The 25,217-nt window shown below is 38.9% G+C and overlaps 1 protein-coding gene across 7 annotated transcripts in view; it reads left to right on the plus strand.

The window, feature by feature from the left end:
• Positions 1-827: 827 nt before the first annotated feature.
• Positions 828-25,217, plus strand: part of adgrb3 (adhesion G protein-coupled receptor B3) — a 137,211-nt gene continuing 112,821 nt past the window's right edge. For all 7 annotated transcript variants that reach the window (XM_042502380.1, XM_042502383.1, XM_042502385.1 and 4 more), the window contains exons 1-2: positions 828-909; positions 2,490-3,258. In XM_042502380.1, coding sequence (XP_042358314.1) covers positions 2,505-3,258 — 754 coding nt within the window. In that variant the 5' untranslated portion in view covers positions 828-909; positions 2,490-2,504. The remainder of the gene's footprint in view (positions 910-2,489; positions 3,259-25,217) is intronic.

Below are 25,217 nucleotides of genomic sequence, written 5' to 3' on the forward strand. Positions count from 1 at the left end.
TCAGGGTCCCACTGACAGAGAGGCGCCGGTTATGGGCTATTTATACTCATGTTATTCTCATGCACTCCCATTTTCTCCTAAAAAAGAAAAAGTCCATGAAATATTCCGGTTTTGCTGCAGCAGCAAAGCGCAGCGTTGTCTGAGCACAACTGAGAGGGTCCAGTTCAGGGGGGGAAACCCTTTTGACTCGAATTAAGGGGAGGCATACATGAGAAGAGGGAAAAAGGGAAGGAGGAGGGCTGAGAAAAAAGTATTGGTGGTGCTAGACGCAGCGGCAGTAAGAAGCGTACGTACGTGCTTTATCTTAGCGGCTGAGTGTGTGACGTGATATTGCAGCCTGCTCCTGGAGCTCTGCAAGCACCAGGCAAAGCGCGTCTATTTCTCTCTCTGTTGTAACTCACTAGCCCCCAACATCTCACATCCACCCCACTACGGATCTTTTTTTCCCTCCTCTCCCTGTTTTTTTCCCTCCAGCGGGGGGGTTTGCGCGACTTGCCGGAGAAAACATATCAGTGGGAATAGAGACGTGGAGTCTGCCGAATTAATTTATGGTAATACTGTAAGAATCGTTTCTCTTCTTTTCATCACTCCAAGAATTTCTTTCTCTCTCCCTCTCCTTGTGTGTGTCTCTCTCTCCCCCGTCTCTCTGTCTCCTTTTCTCGGTGGCTGTCGTGTGTTGTTGCGCTCCGTTTTGATGGGAAAAACCCAGAAGAAGAAGAAGACGGGGGGGATATGAGCGGACAGACCGGAGTGTAACGCATTTTATTTTCATCCATTGAAGCATCTTGTTGCGCCGGACTTCCATTGTCGGGAATGGGGAGTATTGATTCACTGGAGGGCTGCAGAATTTATTTATAAAGGATGTGGTCAAGTATGTTGGAAAAATAGCCATAGCTTCCGCAGTGTAAGGTAAGGAAATCGTCATTATTATTCATATTATTGCATGGAGCAGCCGAAAAGCTCATTTTCATATGTCATCCCTCTGTTAAAGTTTCGCCTCCCCCTGTTAAATATGTGTCCTGTCTATTCAACATGATGGCTTTTGAGCTTTCATCCGCTCACATTAGTCCAGGGTGCTTAACAGCTGATTTTTAAGAGCTGATCTCTCTCTTAAGAGGCAAAAATCACTTTAAAAGCGCCGAGCGTCGAACTGACACTGCATGAGATGTAGCCCGTGTCTCTATATTCAGATGTCCTCTCGAGACGAAATTGCTCTTAGAAGCCCCGGCAATAAAAATCAGCGTCTCTTGACGACCGATTTCTCGTCTCCAGAATACTGATTTTTTCTTTTTTTCCTCCGCGTATAGCCTTGGCCATGAATCATGCGGAATCATATGGATTTAAAAACTGATTTCACTAAACACTGCTGCTGCAAATCCTTATGTAACTCACATATTATCCGAATGTGGCGTGACTGGTTTTATCATTCAAAAAAAAAAAAAGAAGTTAGAGACATAACTACAATTTTATCTATATTCTCTTGACTCTGGTATCTATACTTGGGATTTCAACGCCCCCACACACACATGCACACACACAGTTTGAGACACACACGCACACATGCACGTTCTGCTGTGACACTGCTCACAGCTGCATTGCCTGTAGGATTAAAGCAATCAGGACATCGCATTGCATTCCCTCTCTCTCCTCTCTCTCGCTCCATCTCTCTTTTGCACACACTTGGGCGCGCGCGTGCAAACACACACACACACACACACACACACACACACACACAAAGAGAGAGAGAGACACACACAGCACACACTGGCTCTTTATCAAATTGCACTGTCAAATATGTCAAGCCCTGAATTTCGGAGACATGCAGGTCGTGTAGTGGACCGAAAGCGCGCAGAAGGAGAAAAGCCATGGTGACCAGGCGGACGCAGATTTTTTTGTTTGTTTTTTATTTTCCAGTCAGTGAATGTTGTCTTCCTTGTAATATCTAACTGTCGTGCGAGGAGGCAGACTAAATCACGAAGAAAACAGCTTGGTTAAGGGGGAAAAAAGATCCCGGTTACTGCGTAAAATGAGCATCCCACAGCTCGTGAGGACTGCACGCACACCTCTGTCACTGTTTGTCATCTGATGTCAGACATCCTAAACACTTATATGTTTGAATATCCCCACGGATTGTGCCATTCCAAAATACGACCCAATTAATAATGTCTAAATGACTTACATTATTGCACCCACCACCCCCACCCCCAAAAGAAATAAATAAATAAATAATGACCGAAGCAACCACAAGGTGGCAATGTTTGCACAAAGTATAGTAATGAGGGAGGCAGGATGGAGATGCAAAAGACATGTTGCTGAGGTTAATGTGGCTTCTTCTTTTTTTCTTTTTCCATTTTCATGGTAGAGACGTGATAAGAAATGTGTGAAGCGCATCAGTCAGACTTGATGGATGATCTCTATCATGTGTGATTGATGTGGTTGTCCTCTGCTTTAAAATTCCTTTGTGTAACCCTCTCCATCTCTCCTTGCAGGCCAAATGACATAGGATGAAGGCTGTTCGAAACCTGTTGATTTATATATTTTCCACCTATCTTCTGGTTATGTTTGGATTAACTGGTGCCCAAGATTATTGGTGTTCCACTCTGGTCAAGGGGGTCATTTATGGATCATATTCGGTGACTGAAATGTTTCCGAAGAACTATACAAACTGTACATGGACGCTGGAGAACCCAGACCCTACCAAATACAGCATCTACCTGAAGCTATACAAGCGAGACTTGAGCTGCTCTGAATATTCTTTGCTTGCTTATCAGTTTGATCACTACTCGCACGAAAAGATCAATGAGTTGCTGAAAGTCAACGAGTCTATAGTGTACCTGTGCGATTCGAAGAATATTTATGTATTTTTGCTGTACGACAAGAATTTCGTTCAACTACGGAGAGTTTTCCCTTACGATTATAATGGATTGACGCCACAGAAGCTGGAGGAGGAGGAAAAGTCCATTGTGGAGTTTTTGGTGTTGAATAAGGCGAGCCCTAGCCAGTTTGGGTGTCAAGTGCTTTGTACATGGCTGGAAAACTGCCTGAAGTTAGAGAAAGGGACAGTGGAGACGTGTGGGATCGTGTACACGAAATGCACATGTCCTCAGCATTTAGGCGATGGAGAATCAGAGAGCATGCTGATGCTCAACAATGTGGTTTTACCTTTAAATCCACAAACGGAGGGTTGCTTGTCACCCCAACTACAAGCCGGGCAGGTCTGCAATCTGAGTGCAGAAGTGAAACGGCCTCCTAAAGAAGGTGAGTATCCTGTCATCTTCCTCCTTTATGCTGAAATAGATGTAGACTTAATGGACTACTGTATGCATAGATGAGATAGTAATCATGTCAAATGTGCACGTCAATCACTCCCTTCTCTGCCCTTATTGCATGTTTGAAGTGTGATGGCCCATGAAACAAAGAGCACACATAGATATATAGACTGCAGTTGGCTCAGAATTGTGTCAACTTCGAGAACAAAGCTGCCAGAGGAGTTGGGTGTAGTAATGACCACAGCAGCACAAACCAAACCACCTACGGGGGGGTCTTTCATTTGGTTGGACTGAATTCAAAATGCACTATCATTGCTGTGAATTTAAAATGGCTGTTTTTCTACACATCAGCACAGAGTTAAAATGGCTGCAAATCCAAAGATATTTTTTTTGTGTGTTATACATTTATGTCAGTCGTCATCCTCGCAAAGACCAGCGACGGCCAGTATGGACGCATCCTTTAGTTTTTATTGGTATCTATGTCACATGGAACGACGGGTGCAGCAGCGTCAGATTGGATCCCATTGCTCATGCAATACTACATTTAAAACTTGTGGATTCCAGTTTGGTGCTCAGTCAAATCTGTACTAATCATTAAACATATGGAATAAAAGAGTATTTCCAAGGCTGCTACATAGGGAGGATGCCTGTGCGGTGTTGCCATAGAGCAATGCAACGTGTTTTCACTGAATGTTGGAATTGAGCAATAATTAACGTCTATTCAAGAGCTTACAGAGAGAAACTGTGTTATCAGCAGACCTGCTACCAGTTGTAATTCACACATGTGCACAAGTGCATACATAAAACACCTATACATCTACACACATTAACAGGTAGACAACTGAATGAACATTTAATTGTAAGTGGTTAGGATAAGGTCATAATGGTTCTGTTCATTAGTGTCACCCGGCAGCAGGGGGGATTTTTTTTGTAGTTAACGCACTTGTGTTGCCTTTTGAATTACAAAGGGAGTCCTACTTGACACATAGCTGCTTGCATTTTAACAGATAGCAGAGAAAAACCCCAAAGGAATATGCGGCATACTTCAGAGGTGAGGTGCGTTTACCGTGAGACATAAAGGAGGGGCATTCATCACGGCACACTGAACCAAAAATAATGAGTCAACCTTTAGATTTTTTTTTTTTGGGGTGGGTGCGGAGGGGAATAATGAAAGCAGGAATGTTATGGAGCTATCTCCCTTGTGGCTCTTACCAAAATAACAGTTGCTATAATAGCACCCTGGAGAACAGGTGGCAGTTTTCTAATCAGGAAGAACAGGTGAACATCGATTGCAGTAGTTTGGCTGTTTGGTTGACTCCTGCTGACTGCTGCCACATCACATTTTTTAAACACATGCTTTTTTTTTGAGAAATAGTGTACCTATTGTAGATACTACTCCACCTAAGGTATTGTTTTTATGCTTTTATAAGAGTTACTCTTACAAATTTCTACATGATTTATTAAGTGGCTGGCCTCTATCAAGTCAGATGATAAACTCATTTGGAGTATTGTTCACCCACCCTTCCACTAGAGCCCTTAAGCAATAACGCATACAGTTTCTGTTTCAAAAAAACATTACAACTCACCCTGCAGTCAGGCAGCATGTGCAGTAACATCAGAAAGTATGACTCAGCTGTGTGTTTTTGTCAGATAATTTCATCATTTAGTGAATCTCATGTTCAAATTACAATTTACTAGGAAGCATTATGCTTATTCCCACTGAAAACTCTCTGCTCCGAAATAACATTTGACATTTTTCTATCAGCATGTTAATAACGGCTTAAGAGCACAGCTTATTTTTTTTTCCACTCAGAAGATTTTCCACAAGCTTCTATTTATAGGGTCGGTTGATGGGAGGTTTGAATAAATCCGTTTTCATCTGGATAACGGGGAGATCACCACTGGGTTTAAAAGAGCACTGTGTCTCCTGTGGCATCATGGTGACAGAGTGGGTGTTCCTGATGAAGAATAAAGCATTACAAACAGTCGACAAGGGCTCCATTTGATAAAATCGCTTGTCTTTGATCTTCTCAGTTCCTGGTAGAGGATGGCTTCAGAGCACATCAAAGAAAAGCAGGGCTGGAGGTTGTATACTCTAGCCATGCCACTGAAATGCCCCTCCAGTGTTTCACAGACTCAAGATAAGAAAATTTTTAAAGGTCACAGCTCTTAACTATTTAAGGTGATTATGCAGACAGAAGGACAGACCTCATTCCTTGATATTGTGACATTTTGAAAACCACGGTGACACAAAGGAATCCTAAACAGATGTACTACCCAGGATGAGTCATTTATGCAGTTTTATTTTTATCACATTCTACCATTTCATGAATAAAAGTTGTAAAAGGAGGCAGCACAGTGGTGCAGTGGCACTCGCAGCAAGACAGATTTAATCCTATGTCTATTATTTTTCTTTGTGTTCTGTGTTCACATGGGTTTTCCTCCCACACATGCAAGTCAAGTGGGCTGATGACTCTGAGCTGCCCAAAGGTGAATGAGTGACTGTCTGGGTTAGCTCTGTGATGCAGTGGTGACGTGTCCTGGGTGTTTTCTTGCTTTAAATCAAATGAAAGGTTCCAGCTAGTATGGATATGATTTTTTTCGAGTAAAGAAAATACGAACATCTATAATTAAAAGCTAGGTAACAGATTCCAAATGCTTTCAAAAATCTGAATCTCCCTGCTGCTTTTTATTTTGAAAAGATGAATCCAGAGCACATTCAGTCAGCAGACTACAGCCAGACATTTTAGAGTTCTCACCCAGATATCTGCCCTCTGCCTGTCCAATCCTGACACGTGTTTACTTGTACGCAAGCTTAAAATCCTCAAATTCACATAGCACTATTCCAATCATCCACAAATTGCACTTGGCTCCAGGAAATGAACAAAATCATGAGGCATTGTCTTGTTTCGTGGCTCAGCCTACTAGTCTGCCCTTGGCTCAGGAAGAGTGTCTCACTCTTTGCTTCGTTCGGCTGAAACTCTCTAGTTTTGAAGGATCAGGGTCAAATGTCTCATTGTTTGAGAGGCATGTGCTTTGCTGCACGTCTCTCTAAGGTGTTCACTGTTGATGAAGCATCTGAGAGCAACATTTATGTCCAGGGTTCTCACTATTATAACACAGCTGTCTATTGCAGCTTTCTGTCCTCTGAAAAGCCTATTGTACACAGTAGTTCTTTTAAAATGGAAAAGGGCAATCTTTTTTTCATCCAAACATTATTTTGATTCTGTCAGATATTTCAGTTCATAACTGCGTCTGTCTCTGCCTCCACTTCCCATTTCCGTGTTGTCATTGATTTAAAGGTAATAGTGAGGGGAAGATGAATGTGACAGTGGCAGGAAGATGCTTTCTGGAGATAAGGGGTTTATAATTTGCTTCAAACCCGATTACGCAACAAAGAACTGAAGCTCATATGCATGTAAAATATTCAAATAAATATTTTATGAGTCCACAAAGGGGGCCTCTAAATTCATTGTTAGTATAAGAAGTAGGTTAGCGATGAGTATGACATCGCAGATTTGAGCCGGGATCCTCTGTTTTCCAGAGAAGATTGTTCATACTTGAACACTGATCTGACTCTTAGCATGCAATATGTAGAAAATATATATATCATTTAACTTTCTTGCTTTGTTTGATAAGGGTGATTTAAGTCAATCACAACTAAAGTGACAAAGAGAGAAAGAAAACTAGTATGTTATCACTGCAAATACCAGGGGTTTAAATATCATTTAGATTTTGAGACTAAATGCAGATGCTTTTGTGCTGTTGCAGATGCTTATGAGATCATTGCGGTTTCTGACGACACTGAGCGTGTGCCATGTGGAAAATGGCAATAGGATTTTATTGGCAAATGAAATGTGTGTGAAGCGTTCTAATGCACTGTCACCCGCCAAAGTCCTGAGCACTGCAGCAGCTCAGCCTAGCTGCCTCACATAGTGAGGCCTTTTATTCACTTTGGATCTCAGTCAAGTCACTCAGTAGTCACACTGCATTATGCTCACCCCCATTGTTCAGTACACTTGGAGGCCATTTTAGTTCCAATTCAGTGAAGGAGAGAGCTCAGCTCAACAGCACAGAATCTGTTTGTTTAATCTTAGACATGCATTATTTGTCTTTAGCTATAGTAGATATCTGGAATATCTCGTGTCCCTAATTCCCCCTCCCCAACCCCACCCCAAAATCCCACGTCAGTCCACCTCTTAGCCTACTGTATATAGCTTCCATGTTCTGCTCTTTGATTTTTAGATACAGTATTTTCTCCCTGGTTTTGTAGCAACGTCCTTCTGTATTCAACGTCTTGTGTTGAGATGAAAATGCTGAAGAAAGTTGTTAAGAAATGACAAGGTCAACACAAAAAGCGTGACAGACTGTAGGACCCTGAGAATTTGTGTGAGTGCCAGCCATTATCTTTGTCCATTAACTGCATATTAAATTATCTTTTTTAAAAAAAAAAAAAAAAAAAAAAGGGGACAGTGTGGAGTGTCGAATGATTAAGTTTTATGCTGTAATCAATTACCCAGCTTTGGGTCGATTCCAGTCATTTTTGTGAAACATAGAAAAAATGCTAAAATAAGGGCAAAAATTTCACCAGCATCTGCAGGACTGTGATTCTCAGGGAAAAGATAATGGAGCCTGGAAGTGAGTGAACGGTTCTTTTCTCTGCGTGGCTCAAAATATACATACATAAACTGTATATTCATCAAATGGTCCAAGTCGCTGTTTCTGGGTATAAAAATTCATGAGGCTCCGAGGTGACTCCTAAGTCATTTTACACAGTGATATAAAACCACAAAAACTGTTGCCATGTTTAAAGTTCTGCTTAAACCACTCAAGTTGTCACACACGGATGCAAATGGGCTCTTTGGAGCCACAAAAGTCTCCGTTTTCCATCCATCACAAATTTATGATACAATAAAGTATAGGGTCCACCACATCAGGCTTGCTATGGTTTTTATTTTGCACGGCGAGATAAAGGATTAAAAAGATAAAACTTGTACTTGTACACTTATGTGTAACACCAAATGGCACTTTCTGATAATTGCTTTAATAAAGGCCCTGAAAACCTATTTTCCCAAATAGCCTCTTACAGTACAGTAAGATATGAGGTCCAACATGAACAATGAAATGATCTGCCAAATTTCAATTAGTTTGGTTATTCCACAGGGCTCAATTAGGAAGAAGTGATGCCACTTATTCCTGTGCACCAGTCACAGTTTAGAAAGGCCTGAACATATATCAAATTGTAATCACCTCCTATTTCTCAGCTGGCAAAACATGTTAAAGCAGCCTGTTCTCATTCACAGGGTGTAAAACACGACATGTTGGCCAGTGGCCGTCTGTGTCAAATTCCAACACCCAAGGCACCCTTTAGTGTCTGGATGAGACGTACTAAGCTCTCAACTAACCACAATGTAAACTCATTCGTAGCAATGACAAAGCATAAAAAACGAGAAAGTTTGCACAAAGTCGAAGTGAGCGTGGGGGGGTGGATGGGTCAAACAATCATAGAACTTTCACCTAGGAAACCGCTGTTTGTTTCCTGTGTGAAACATTGAGTTTCCCAAAACCTTGCATGTGACAAAAATGCAATTATTTTAACCCAAACTATAATTACTGATGCCATGTTTGACAGACTGGGAGTAAGAAGGTGTTGGTTTAGGACAGCTGGAATTGTTTGAAATCATTTTTTAGCTTATATCTTAACATGAAACTTCTCCCATGTGCCAAGTCTATAAAAGAACTATGGTGGCCGATTTTAAAAGGCGAAAACACAAATGGCCTTACCTTGAGCCACCGTTTGAACTGCCCGTTCTGGGCTACTGTAGAAACAACATGATGGACTCTGGGAAGAAGAACCACTCCACATGTAGAGGAAAACAGCTCATTCTAAAATGACAAAAAAAACAAGGATTCTTATTTTCAGGCTTATTTTCAAACTAATGAAAACATAGCTATGAATATTAACATTTCTGCCAAAAGATGCCCCTAAATCCTACTCACAAGTGAGCACTTTCACTTTATCTTTACTAGTTTGATATTAAAGCTGTACTATTTCTAGCTGTACCAATTTAACATGTGTTGACAGTTGCTTTAAATAGGTTGGGCAGACACAGATGTGAAAGTGATAAAGTATTGATGCAGAATGAATAGTTTATGTGGTACTTATAGGTACCACAGTATAGCAAAGGACAGCTGACTAAAGCCGAAGACTCTGGGTATTTTTTTAAGTTTCAGTTCAAAAGCATAATTTTAGTTTGAGTTAATTATTGCTACCCTGACTGTTTTGCTATTTTTCTTTATTTCTAACTAGAGCTACTGCACACCTGTACAATCACTGCAGGACCAGCCTTGATGCTAGCACTGATAACCTGGTAGACGAGCGGATGCAGATCAACTGTGAATACTGTGGTTCATTTGACATGGATTTGTGATCTCAGTCTTTAGGCTCTGTTTCAGCAGCATGGCAATTGGAAGTCAGAGTGATAACTCTCTTTCATACCCAGACTGTGTACTGCAAACCGCCCCAGAGTAAATTAAAGTCTTGTGTTGTCACAGCTGAACTGCAGACAGGATGCAGTGAAATGAAATACAATTTTATATATGTAAAAAAAAAAAAAAAGCATAGACATGATTTATGGTTTTCAGACATCTAGAGAGTATTACACAGTAAGGATTGATGGCTACATACCAAAAAGGACTACATGAATAATTTCAGAGTTAAAATGTCTCTCAAATGCAAAAAAGAGGTGCTGAAGCTCAAACTACATCCAAATTAAAATGCAGATATTTGATGACTCATCTGAACCTGAGAAATGTAAAAGTAGAAGTGTTACTAGCTAAATGTAGTTAAAAGTATCAAAAGTAACTCATAATTCAGAAATATTGCCCATGTAAGGTTTACACTATTACACACTGTATATTAGTTTATATTGATGCATTACTGCATAAGAAGCATTTTATTGTTGTGATTGGTTGTGGTGGAGGTAATTCAGACATTTCTTTTATACCTTGTATCCATCTATATCATTGTATCATATTTGTAAATTTATTACATATTTTGTAAACTATTAATCTAAAAAAACAAGTTTATTCAGTTGAATATACTTATTACACATAATGAATGTGGTGGTGTAAAAAACGGCATTATTTCATTATCATAAAGAACAAAATAACATGACGTGGAACTACTTAAGTAAAGAACTTTAAATGTATACTTAAGTTTGAGTAAAAAGTTACAGCCAGCCACTGACAGCTATATAACAGAGAAAAGTGCCTGTAAATTGCTCAGAAAGGCTCAAACCTGCATTTCTTAAATTAGTGTGTCAACCCAGAGCCCATCTTCATCACTTTTGCAGTGTCATGGAGGGTGACAAGTCCACCTTCTTATCTTTACAGCCTACAATAAATACAATTCTAATAAAATGTGCGAGTAGCAGTTGTTGCCTATAATAGTGTCATATTACAGCAAGAATTGTAATCACAGTAATGGGTTACGTAATGTATGTAGTATCTAATTCTCTGATGTGAGGCAGCCACATCTCTCATCCTCAAAACGCGTCACCAGTAAAATCCTGGTTAAGCAATGACGAAAAAATGTATGTCTGATTTATTAACGTGTGTTTTCCATCTGTATGCGTGTTACTTGTTATGCATTCCAAACAGTGGTAGATTTGTGTGCCTTTATATCCGTGCTATACCAGCTCCCACAACTACTCATAAATTCTTCTTGAAATGCCACAGATTTGCCCGTTTAGCATTCAAGCTCTTATTCAACTCTTTAGCTTTTCCCATTAAACAAAAATAACATCATACTGCAAATCCAAACCACTGCTGTGTTTGAGACGGTTATAGTGTTGAACTCAGGCTGGGGTGATACACTTTATAGGTTTGACATCATAAATGAAAAAAAGTTAAATAGCAAATCAGTATCTTATCTGCTTAACCTACTGTGCTTATGCTTCAATCAGTTTGCATGATTAGCATTACTTTAAAAAATCTGATATTTACATATGGAGTGATCTTGTGAGATTGTTGCAGTGCATAATAAATAATTTGCAATGAATAATTGTATACGACTTTTGGGATTTTCGACTGATGAGAACTACATGTCATCATGTGTCACACTGCAGCTGCATCTATTCTCCCGTAGTGTGTGCATGGCTGAAGCTGATGCTGGCCTTTGTCAAAGGCTCCATACAGTATGCTAGAGGTGCCTTTTCATCACCACAAAAGAGACGCGTGCTTATCATGTAACATTTCCATTTGTAATTGCACGTCTTGCTTTGACATCACAGCATCCACTCTCTATTTTGCAATTTATGAGTTAAAGATAAGTGGACCTTATAAATCAAAGGAACAGCCACCGTTGTGTTCTTGTTTCCTTTGACTTCAAAAAGCTTTCTATATGAATGCAAACATAGCAAGTAATGAGTCTCTGTAGATGAAGAAGCGTGTCTCATCTTCTTATTATACAAATTAGATTTGTTCACTGCCATCATATGCATAATTCAGAAGTAACTATCATTTCTGATTTCCTGCCATAAAAAAGAAAATATTCCTGCAGTCTCATTCAGCAGAAAAGAAGGAACAGCATGAACTTGCTGCCATTATTTATAACTAGACCTGAGTGTGAAATGAAGGTTTGGTGTCTTTGCTTCACAGGAGAAAGGTGCAATTCAGCTTATTGTAAAAACAAAATTGGACAACTACAATTGTGATTCTCATATGACAAATTCATTTGGAAAGCAAAATCCTTCAGAGTGGGCCTCGGCAACTGCGCTATTCATCCTTCTAAGAAAACATGAACAACATTCACATGAGTCTGTTACAGCTTTGCTCCACAGTTCTGAAGCAGGGACGAGTCTTTGAAGCTCTTAGGGTGGATAAACACTGTCAGATGTCTTGAACATTACTTGTCATTTTTTAAATAGGCTAAAAAAATCATATTCTAACTTTTGTGTGGGCTGGCTTAATGTGGTAAATTTTTATCAAGCCCTTGTTGTGCGATGCCAGAGATGTTAATGTAAATTATGCACTGCGTTCAGCCTCTCAGTTGCATGTTTCTGCATTTCAACCCAGTTAGTTTTGGCCTGTCACTGGATGGCTATTTCAGCCCACAGAGGAGAGACATTTGCATAAACATCCACCCACAAAACCTGGCAAATGAGTCTGTCACTCAAAGACACTGTCTATGTGGTAAAGTGGAGGCAAAATCCATCTTTTTTCTCAAGGGGGTTCTGTAGCTGCTCTCACTGGCGGTCCCCCTGCAGTGTATGGCAAGTGTCTTTGTGTAGCTGTAATGGATGCTGCCTTTAAACTTACATGGTATACTATGATCTATGGCAGCAAACACACTTATATAATCAGTGCCGCACAACAATATCATATAGCATGTAAACATTCCCATAGGATGTAGAATTTAATATTCTAAGGCAGTAAGAATTTAGAAATTTAAAGCTATATTTTTTCTTATAACATTAATCAAGAGCAGATACCATAGCAGCTACGTACATTAGCAGATTTATAAAAAATAAAGTAGCATCTATTAGACCTCGTGCTGACAACTGCTATTCAAAGCATTCACTCTGGAATGCAGTTTTATGGTCAAGGGCATGAGCTAAAAGTCAGTCCCACTCAGTAATTCACATACTTGTCTTTTAATCTCATATTTTCTAATAAAAGCTGAGAATCTTTTCCCTAAAGCTAGAAATAAGGGAATCCAGACGAATTTGTCAGGATCAGGAAAATCTACATTACCTTGGGCAGGGTTTCTTTTTGTTTCTGCTTATAGAAAAGTCTAGCGCCGCTCATAAAAGAGAAGACAACAGAAAGCCCACATTAGAAGTAATGAGGATGAAAAGATGAAATCATACTGTATGTGAGCTTCCTTTGTAGCCAACCCTTCACTTTGATGTGAAAACAACACAACTGAAAACAATAGAAGCTGAACATCCTATGTTCTGCAGGAGATGTAAAATAGTAGTAAAACAGGACAAACAAGTACAATAAAAGCTGTTCATCTCAGTATGTCAGTGTTCAAGCAAAAATGTGTTTTATCTTTGTTTTATCTTAGGGTGCACTATGCATATTGTATATCCAGCTAAAAAAAAGTGTTTCACTGCTGGAACATGGTCTTTTTTTTATATAAAACTAGGCTGTCTGCAGTAGAAAGATGCAAATACTTTTGAATTGGTGCCATATGACCGGAGAAAAAAAAAGAAAATGAGCTGTGGCATTTGCTTTTGCTCAAGAAATAGAAAATCTGCAATTACTAGAATGTATTGCTTTGCACCGGAGCAGTAAAAGCTCCCACTGGTGGATGACGTAATACCAGCCTGGCAGTTTTTCTACAGGAAACAATATGGCAGCCAGATGAGAAATAGGCAAAACAGTCACAAATTTTAGTTCATATTCGATCAGCACTGCTTAGTTTTATCATTTGAACTCAGTATTTTCAGCCTATATTTTTTCAATACAAGACACAATACGGTGCCTACTTCCTGTTCACTAATTCTCGGAATACAAACAGCGCAGTAAAATATGTTTCTGAACACATTTTAAGTAACAAATAGATAAAACAATAAATCTTGGTCTATAGTTGATCACCACCGCCTAGATTTATAGTTTGGTTTGGGTTTGAGAAAGAGGGTGGGGTCTCTCTCTCGTTTTGTATCCACACTCTTCTCTTCTCCATGGTGGCAGGCATACGAAAATGTGGTACAATTTTTAGTTCAAACAATAGCTCTAAAGCCATTGAAAATCCAGACTGGGAATTAAGCAGGGTGATCTTTACGCTGGTGAGATGGAGGGAAATTTTCCTCAGCTCATTATATTACCCACACTGTTATGATACAAAGCTGGTTGAAAACTGGCAACGTATCCCTTTAACTAGTATGCAAGGGCTAGTTTTTAACTGCTATATTGGAATGAGAAGAGAATGGGGTTTTTTTACACAACTTTAATGAAGTGAAGTTGAATTAAATTGAAGTTTAACAGTGATCAGTTTTTAGTCTATAAATAGCCCCCATACATTGTACACGCCAACACACAAAGCTGAATACATCAGTCACAACAGCTGACAGCACACAACCTAATTACTGGTGATACTTTCATAAAAATTATATTATTTTTGCAGCATTAGAAGAGTTACAAAACATTTAGTTATCAGGAATAGTTTGGCTTGAAGGAACTAAATAACGCAGGTACAAATGCCTACGTAACTCATAACAAAGGTCTTTCAAATGGCAGCACTAATGCTTCACAGATGCATGATGGGATATTTCAGTAATGGCCATCTCTAACCAACAGTTGACATTTTGTGTATGTTTCCATGGAGCATTGTGGGTATTCAGCTCCTCTCACTGTCAGGAGAAGTGTTATGTAACATAGAATGAGATTCAGAAATTATCACTCTGCAACACTGTGCCAGATTGTCAGCTTGCCTACAGCTCTCTGTCCTGCATAGCGCACAGAAATGATAGAGTGTTACATGCAATACTGAAGACAGGTGTTATTTCAATAATTGGTGAAACAGTGGCATCATAATTACATGGCACTAAAATTTCTAAATCCATGCAACTTTCATTTGTGCTGTTATTAACTTTATGACCCCGAACAGAAAACAGCATTATAGAAAATAGGAGGGTGAGTGTTGTTCTCTCTTATTGATATTTGGCATATCCAGATAGGAGTCAGACTATCTCATCAAGTTTGGACACATTTAAAAATCAGATTTACACCACTCTCATGTCTGTGTTGAATATCAGATTTGAGTAGAATTTTGGATACAGTGTCAGTCTGCCTGTTAAAGTCAGATTTCAAACTGTCCTTTACACCGCTGACAACCAACACCCAACCCTGATGTCACATTCAGAGCATGGTTAGCCTGCCAACATTGCTACACATCTTAAACTCATTTGTCACTGATACTGTCTGGTGTGGTGGCAGGGTTCTGCACCTCAACTAGATATTGCTGAGGCATGAAGAGAGAGAGAAAGAGAGAGAGAGACGGTTTATCTCGATTCCTCATCTGGCCTGCTGCATGAACATACCTACACACCTCAAAGCCCTTACTATAGCAACCAGCTCAGATGAGTAAATAGTGTCTCAGCAAATAATTCCTAATCAATCACTTACAAACAGCAGTGTGGACAGTTAGGCCTGAAATTGGATTTGAGACACAAATGTGATTTTCTAGCCGTCTGGATACTGTCTTTTTGCAAGATAGCTTGTTTCCACTGTCTCCATTGTCTTTGCTAGTGCTGTGAATACTTTATTTGTGGAGACAGTTGTCAGGGCCTACCAATACCATAACTACACTATCCCACTTTGTAAGGCTTGGTCACAGTTAGTTAACTAAATGTCCTTAATTAGGAGAAGGTTATTCATGGGATCCAGTCTTGCAAACTGCTGTACTTAGACTTTACATTAAATGTTAACGTCAGCATGCTAAAGACGGCAGTGGTAACATGCTGATGTTCAGAAGGTCACATGATAAGCCTCTAGGGGCAACTGCTAATATTTCAGGGGTTCCGATGTAGCGAGTGGATATCTGAGGCAAGACTTTCTATTCTGTGTGGCTAATCACTACATGCATGAGAATGCAGACAAATTTTAAAAAGTAAGGTGATATAAAGTTAAATTGTCGTCAGCCGGTAGTTTCCGCAGTTGTATTTCAGCAAATGTGTTCCGCCTCTTTTGCTCTCCACAAGGACTGTTTACTTGCTGCTCAAACATGATTGGTCTATTCTAATTGCACTACAAATGGAAACCAGAATGCTTCTTATACAAAAATCTTGTCACAGTGCTTATAGATTCTGCATATATGCAGATACCTATTTATAGAGATTGCCAGGTCACCATCTTAGTTAAACCTGGGAACATTTGCAAGTAGGTAATAACAGGTAATAGCCAAAGAATTGGGCATATACTTTTACTTGATGGCTGTACTAGATGAAAAGTCAGGGTTTAGAAAAGCTAAAACAATCGATCCACTAGGGAATTGAACATCAGCAGCAAATTTTGTCTACATTGCACTCAATAGTTTTCCAGATATTTCATTTGGAACCCAAAATGTCAACCTCACAACAGTTGGTAGGGTTCATCCACTGGGAACTATGAATATCTGCAAATTCCATGGCAATCCATCCAAATATTTGAGATATCTCAGTCAGGACATAAGAAGTAGACAGACCAATTGACACACTTTGACAATGCCATAAAGCAGTGAACTAACCATCATAGAGGGACGCTGCTAGAACTGCTCAAAATAACGGTTTAATTATTATGTTTTGGCAACCAAAACTATGTGGTTTAAGTAAGTAAAGATTGTTATGGTTAAAGAAAACCATCGTACTTGTTCTTGCTCTGTATCAAGAAAGTCTCATTTTCACCTGCTCGAACAAACGACACATGCTGTCATGTCCCCTGAGGACAGTCTCTTTGTTTTCCAGCATTAATTTAACAACAACCTACAAAGTACTCAAATGAGTAACCTCCATTTCCGCCATATATCAGAGAATGTAATTGCTCTACTTGAGTTTTAATATCACAAACAAGCTCTTCCCTTAAATAACCATTAATTGACCATTTGCTCACAATCTCCATGAAGTCTCAATGGCAACATCAGTGTGGGATCTCTAAAGACAGTAAAATGAGCAAAAATCACACTCCCCCAAATTAGTGACAGTGTGCTGCAGTGGAGTCCGATCCATTCAGCCAATACAGGGGACATATCAGATGGTTAGATGCTCTCTGCAGTATTGTATTAAAGAGAAAGAGCTTCAGAGCACAGGAGCCATAATGAAATGTGACAGATAAATCAGAAGCACTTGGGAGATGGCTTTGGATTACTGAATCAATACCACCACTAGTCTAGACTTCCTAGACCTGCTCTGTTTTAGTAGAGCCTGTGGTAAAAGAGTTTGGGATTTTTTTATCCTGCATCACTAGTTTTTGTACACAAAAAATACAGTGCAGTATGTCTGAAAAAAAGCAGATTAATTAGTAAAAAAGCACATCACTCACACGTCACCTGAGATCGCCTAATTACATCTCAGAGCTCGAGAATTACAAACTGCACACAAACACAGTGTAATCTCAAGCTTTCAAATATGAATCACAGAAACATTCTGCATGCTGTATTTCAATCCTTAAATAGTAACAAAACACCAGCTAGAAATGTTTTTTTTTCTGACTGCTTAATGTCCTCAGGGTGTGTTCAGTACATTGTGACATCACCGTGAGTGGCAGTTACAGGTGCAGCATTCAGACCTCTGAGTTATACCGTAACCATGTGAAAGAGCTGTGCTGTAGCTGTATTTCTAGTCTGAAAGAGGCAAATAAAAATGTAAATACATGACCTGAAAAAACCTGAACTGAGTAGAGATGATCTTGCCCTGTAACTCTCTGAATTGAAGCTCCATTGGCTGACAGAGTTCATCTGTTATTACAGTCCTATGCAATATCAGCCTATGATTGGATTATGCAAGGGGTCAACCAAGCATAGTGAGTCAGTGTCAGTGTTCCTCCCTCTGATGAGGAGGACGTCTATCTCGGTGTGAGGCAAAGTGTTTATTACTGGTAACCGTGCCCCTGCTGTGGCCTTAGTAACCATGCTCCGTGTCACTGCTGGACTTTCCGGTTATTTGAATTTTATTTATTACCTCTCACAAAGCTGCCATACAAGGTGGAAATGTGTAGTATTAAACAATGCTTTCCTTTGTCAAATCCCAGTATAATTCAAAATCCTTGCAAATTGAATATGAACAAATGCAAATAAGGCATTTGAAGGGATAAAGAATTAATGGTAGATTAACTATCACCATTAGAGCGTTCATATTTAATATTAGAAACAATCTTGTTATATTTTATAGACTCATTAATGCATTGTAACTTAAGTCACTGCATACATTATCATTATGATTTATTAACTGTTACTCATAACTAGTTTGCTGCAACACCTACTATAGTTAGTATAGTTTTAAGAAAGAATGGGTCTGCTAATTGCTTATTTTATGGATTTGTCAGCTCTTTTTTTGATCGTTTCATTTGTAAGTGTATAATCTGGCTTCCATTTAATCGCCTCCTGACTAAATCAAAGCATCATTATGGTTTACATTTTTCTTCAAAGCCTAGCTTATAGTAGCTTCTATATCCCCAGTTTTTCCTCTCTTCTGGGTAGTTTCTGCCACTCTCAGTATGATGTTAATCAAATATGGCTGCCCTATAAATTCTGTGTTCACTTCTGTAATCTGTTTCGTCTTTGATTTGGTGCATTCAAAGACACCTTTGTTTCCAAAGGAAACATTAACAGACCATTTCTATGTGTGAAGCAGTCTTACAATCCTTTGATTCTGTCTCTTTGAAACGTACATCTATGAAAAGAGGTCTCGTTCACAGCTGGTGTGTGTGTGTGTGTGTGTATCTGCGTGCATATGTGTGTATGAGATCAAGCTAATGAATATAAAGCAAATGGCACTGATGTGATAATGTAGAAAATCATCGCCCTGTGATTCTTACCCCGCCTCTGAGCGGCATTTGGTTTCAGACACTATTAATAAACATTTCATGCACTTCTATGACATGATGAGTCAGTGCATTACAAAATTGTCTCTTTTTGTGCTATGCATCTGTACCCGCTTTAGAATTTAAATCCAAATGCAGTGCATATCAAAACATAGCCTACAGTATATGTGGCCTCTATCATGTGCCAAGAACTCTTTTTTTAAAAAAAAAAAGCAAATTAAGTATTAAAAAGCACTTAAGTAATTTGTTCATTTTTTATTCCTTAGAACTGCAGCAGTTAATTGATTAGCGGCAACTATTAAATTAATCCCCAATTAATGTTATAATCGATTAATTGGTTTGAGTAATTATCTAAGAAAAAAAAAGTCAAAATTCTTATTCCAGCTTCTCAAATGTAAAAAAAAATCTGGTGTCTTGTCTATGTCAGTAAACTAAACATGGCCAAAACAAGACATTTTGAGAACATGATCTTGGGCTTTGGCAGACACTGACTGACATTTTCACCATTTCTTGACATTTTATAGACCAAAGAACTAATCAAGAAAATAACAGAGATTTATCAGTAGTGAAAATAATCATTAGTTGTAGCCTTCACTATTCTTGCTTTAATAAATTATTGCTTCATTTGTTTTAATTTAAAACAAAGAAATTGGTTATTCTGTCAGTTCCTCCCAAATCCATCTATGTGTTCATGCTATTCTAGTAAGGCCCATATCCATTCATTAATCAATGTGTAGTTTGAAGTGTTTCCTATTATGAGCAGATGGTGTCTTATATTCACGTAGAATTTTAATTACAAGAGCTGATGAGTGTTTGACAGTATAATTCTTCAGGCACAGTGGCTTTAGAAAGTCCAGTGCAGGAAACTGAAAGCCAAATCTACAGCAAGCGTATTTTAAATTCTAAAAGAGATTCAGTATCAGTATTCGTCCTTTAAAGGCCATCTCCCTGCTTTTCTGTAAAATGTATCAATGCAGAAATGATGGCTGGAGGCCATCACTTGATGGCCATCCTTGTGCGTCAAGTGGTCATATGGTCTCTTACTCATACACAAAACTATTTTGCACTGCCTGAATCTGCCTGAATACTTTTTGGATCTCTGCAATAAAATAGAATCTCTAATGTAGCTGCAAAAAAAAGAAAGAAATACTGCATCACAGTTTTGGTTTATGAGCAAAACATTTAGATTCACAGGTTTATGAATTTATTATTGAAGCATCTATATTTGATGCTGTCCTATTTGAGATGCTACCATCACTCATGCCACAGTAGAGGGGGAATAATGAAGTTAAATCATACTGGTTTATTGATTCACTCTTTCCAAATCTTGTTTTTGCATTGATAGACAGTTATTATTGCTGCTGTTATTGCAGCAGCGAAGATGAACAATTTTTTCAGTAAACTGGGGTTGTAGTAATTTTACTGCGAATTAAAGATTTCATCTAAAAAATAAGTGAATCACTGAGCTTTGTCAAGGTAGAAAACATATAGAGAAAAATTGTTATCACGACAAAAAGTTTGAGCTTTATTTGACTTCATTTGTACGGCACATTTAAGTGTAAAATTTCAATCTTGTGAATGTATTTTGAAAAAGGCAATAATAAGCAAACCCTCATTTCCGTGAGTGCAAATGTCTCTAAGAATGCCGGTATCCATGGAAACCATTGCTGCAAATGGATCATGCATTCAGAGACAGTGATGCCATACTGTACAGTCTCTCTTTAATCATTGTTCAAACTGAAGGATCCACAGTTGCTATATACAAGCCAGCACTCTCCTAATAAAGCAAATGCTGCCCCTATAATGAATAGTAAAGGTGACCCTGCAGTTATGTCAAAACCTGTTGAAATGAAACGTAAATTGACTTTGCAGAGGGCTTTTTTTATGAGAACACACTTATCGTACAGAGGGAAGTGTAGGTGTGTTGATGCAGTGTAATACTGTGAACATGAACACTCTTTTTGCCCATGTCAGGCTGCAGCAAACATCAAATTTTACTGAATGTTGCAGTTTTGCCTCAGTATATGAAAAAAAAAACAGCGGAACAGACAACACAAATTAAATTTTCTTTGAGGCAAAACTCCAACGCTTCAAATCAAAATTCCCCTGCCAAAATAAGCTTTTGTTTATATGCTTTGGGTCATACTGTGAACTAATTCTCAGTTTTTGTTTTCTGTGATATTTCTACATGATGATTGGGGCAAAGATTGAGGGGAAGTGTGTGCTTGCTACTGCACATGTACATTAGTGGTGGAGTTAATAAGGAGGGGCAGAGGTTGGACCTTTCTCCTTACCCTGATTAAGATGTACTGTAAAACTCCCAGTAGTAGCCAAAGTCTTCATTTGCATGAGCAACCAAACTGATTAGTTCCATAATTTATGTGATGCAGGCTAATTGGGGAACAATTAGAGATAGCAACTTATTTACCAAAGCTGATTAATGTATGCTGTTAATACAAACTAAGGAAAAATCCTCTACTTTTGAGAATGAAGGAAAATCCAGGTAAAATACTTTTAGCATTAATTATGACTATTGCTAGGGGTAGTTATTTGACACGAATTTAGCTATTTGTTTCACATACTGGATAAAATCCATTTATAAAAAACAAATATAATTAAATTTAAGGCCCATTGGAATCCTGTATTTTTAAACCTGCCACTTGTTTTTAAGTGCCACCTTGCCCCTCAGAAATGATTTACAAGGGGGAGTTGTTCAAAATTTTCGCTATGAAATGGGACAACCCTTTAACACCTTGAAACATCATAGATTAGCTGGTGTTTATTTAAACATCACGACAAGAGTAGCTGGACTTTGCAAATACGCTGTCTTCTACGGAGGAATATAAAATACAGGTGTACTTTTGCAGTTGTCATGACACTGGCGAAAGAGAAGGCCGCTTCATTACCATTAACGATATTCTGTAGGCTAACATTTGGAACCTGTGCTCCCACCGTGCCAGTCTGCACCAAGGATGTACCAAGACAACTGAATACAGTGCTGAAGGTTGGGTCCAGTTTATTTCTATGAAGGTTGCTCAGTGGCACGTAAGCCAAAATCGTTCAACTGTCGTGTGTAAATTTACCCAAATAATTGATGCTGCATCCCCATCATTGGGCCCATAGAACAAGTGCATTAGGGACTTGAGTTAAAGTGGCTACTTTCGGTTTAGTGCTCCACATACTTGAATGGGGATAAAATTATTTAACCTTGCGGTTCTTCTAGATCAAGCTCTGACAGTGGAACAAGCGATTTCATGGGGGTTATTGTGCTAAAAATGATCCACTGATTTACAGACCTCTCTTTCACCATGTAGATCTATAGGAAACAAAAAAATGGGGTCTCATGGCATCACGCCATGGATTGGGAGTTGTAATTCCACTGTTTGGCCATGACAAAAATTGGCTTCAAAACCCAGCGCAGTTCCTGGGGGCCTTGTCTGCACAAATAATATAGCAGCGGTAGCAAGTAAAGCAACTTTGCAGCTGGACTTAAGTTAAATTTTGGGCATCATATGCTATCAAAGGGGGTAAATGCCACATAGAAAAATGTCAAAATGTGGGACTGCCAAGTTTACGTTGATAATAGCAATGTAACATCAGCTAGCTAGCTAGTTCAAGACATCTAGCAATTTCTTTCATTATGATGGTTATAAAGAAAATGACAATAATACACTGAAACTACATACAACTAAGATAATACTGTCATTGTCCTAATTTATAAATATAACAAAGTATAACAAATATGTTTGTAGCTTTCTTCAGTTGCTCTTCCAGCCATCTTGCCAATGATTTCACATAACACTTGGTTTGAAATGTGCCTCTGGAAAACCTTTGGGGGGCCACATAGCCCATGCACTTTGCCGTAGTCTGTCCAACAAGGATCAGGACACCCTACCCCTAAATGTACAGACGCAGAAAGGGATACGGGCTAAGTGGTAGGGGCAAGGGGTGTATCGGAATTTTGCTTGTGTAATTTTACTGTTTGAAAATTGCATAACAAAGTGTCCATTTTTGCAACAAAGTGCCCATTCACTTTTAGAGTGTCCATAACCATAAGCCCAAAAAATGTGTGACATTACAATTACTGCCACCGCAGGCCTGCTAAGCCTTGATGGAGGCATTTCAGCTTTCTTTAGGCCCCAACACCTGGAACTGCTCTGTGGGTTTACCTTTCTAGTGGCACATTTATATGAAAATGTTTAAGCCCTCCAGTGCTCTCACGCTGCGATCTAAAGCTATCATTTAGCAGGTGCTTTGGAGCTTTGAGATCCTCCAGTTAAAGAGCTCTGCTCCTCAGACCATCTTGCCAAACCATCAAGCTCAGCGGTGTCCAAGGCCCGACTGTTGTGATGTTGTCTCAACAGTTAGTGAAGTGCAATAATTGCAGCTTTCTTCTATGATGTGAGGTGACAGTTAGAGGAAGGATGCAAAGTAGGGGATTAGCAGCAAGAGTGAGAGAATATTTTGCCATTTGGCAGACTGAATGTACACATACAGAATTGCGGGGGGGTGGGGGGAATCAAAGGATTTTGTAAACATTGTTCTTTGTGGGTGTCAAGAGATGCAGCGTTGACATTTTTTCCGAGTGGCTCCAGATAAGCGATAAGGCCTGAATATATTTTCATACTAACACAGAGGCTTATTGTGTCCCCTTTTGTCTGCTACTTTCACATTGGAAATTACAGATTTCACCTTAGCTTTGTGACTGTAAAGTGTAATCAACAGCTTTAAGGTCAGTGCTGCCTCATATCTTTGACCTGAGAGACAAATGAAAAATACTGGCTGAAGACACTGATTTTGTTATCTGCATCCTGAGCAGACTGTGGCATTACAATAAGCCTCACAGGTCAGGGTCAGTGGGTGGATGCAGAGATTGTTCATTCTAATGTAAGTGCTTATCACAGAAGCATGTTCCAAAGTGTCCATTTCTGCGTGACCCTATTATGGTAAGTCTCCATCCATGAGGCCTCACTGTTTAGCCCATAAGGTGAATTTCACCCTCCATTTGCCACTGCAGTACCTTCCCTCTAGTCTGCTTTGCACTCTTATAATTTGCACATCTTACAGATTGCTGATTGGAAGTGTCTTTCTTAGAGCTATATTAGCTGTGACATATGTTGCTGGAGCAGCAGTAAAGAGTAGACCAGAGATGTTAATGAGTTACAGATTATTGGTGGGTGTATCCCCACAGCACCACTGCTAGTTAAAAGAAGAAGCCGAAAAACAAGATAGAGTTGGATCAATAGAATATTTATACGGTCTGACAACCTATTTTCTCAATCAGCTTCTCACTATGAAAGAGAGGGTCCTGCATAGAAATGAGATTTTCAGCCTAAATTTTAGTTTTTTACATTAAGGCTATACTGTTTTGTCTGAGACCTTTTTTTACAAGTTTGAAGTGGGGAGGGCTCCTTTAAGAAGACTGAGTCTGGTCTTAAGCTTTAAGTAAGTTAGATACACGACTATATAAGGCTTTTTGTAATGCCATTTAGAATCGAATTTAATACCAAACGATAAAAAAAACACAAACCAACATCAATTGCTTAGGGCTAGAAACATTTTTTCACAAATTATAATTACAACATTAAAGAGTACTTTTTTGAGGTTTGGCAGACAGGGGAAAAAACTGGAAAATATCTGGTGTTTATCTTTGTAGATTTTGTGTTTCTCACTCTGCATGTGGGATTCCACTGCCTTTGTTCCCATCGTGCCTAGTTTGAAAAATGTTTTGCATAAAGTACACCATGTATGCAGAGCCTTATACCATTTTCAGCCATCCCGCAAAGTCCATATTGTCAAAGGTACAGAAACAGCTAGCTAGCAGGCATCTGCTCTGAGCATCCTGGCCAGAAACAGAATATAAGTGTTATCCTGATGTGGTGACATTTTTGCTAGAGGCATTTGGGAAATTATTTTTTTTAATAGATGTTACCAATTATTTTGAGATTCCATGATGCAATCGCAGAATAAAAGAAGATTAAAAAAACTCCTACATCTAATGTTTTAGCATTTTTACAACTTTTGAAAGCTTGATTTCAAGACATGATTTGAAGACATTTCAGTGCCAACTAAGGCCTTATTTTTAGGTCAATGAAATCAATGCCTTACCCTGAACAACTTTGATAGCTGATTAATCATTGCAGTTATGTGTAAAGTAAAAAAAACAAAAACCTTTTGATACCAGATTCTCTAATGTGATTTACTGCTTTTCCTGTCTTTAATCAGTGAAAATTTAATATCTTGAGATTTCAGATTGCTGGTTGTAGGGTTGTAAGGTGTCAACTTGCACTGTCGTAAACTAAATAGACTAAATACATGAAAATTAAGAAAGACTTAATACAAATTGTCAGTTGCAGCCTTATATAGGTACATCTTACATGAAGAATGTGGTCTCCTTTTAGTGCATTATTCATGGCACATCCA

Source organism: Plectropomus leopardus, chromosome 15 (assembly GCF_008729295.1).
Source record: "Plectropomus leopardus isolate mb chromosome 15, YSFRI_Pleo_2.0, whole genome shotgun sequence".
In the NCBI taxonomy this organism is placed as follows: Eukaryota; Metazoa; Chordata; class Actinopteri; order Perciformes; family Serranidae; genus Plectropomus; species Plectropomus leopardus.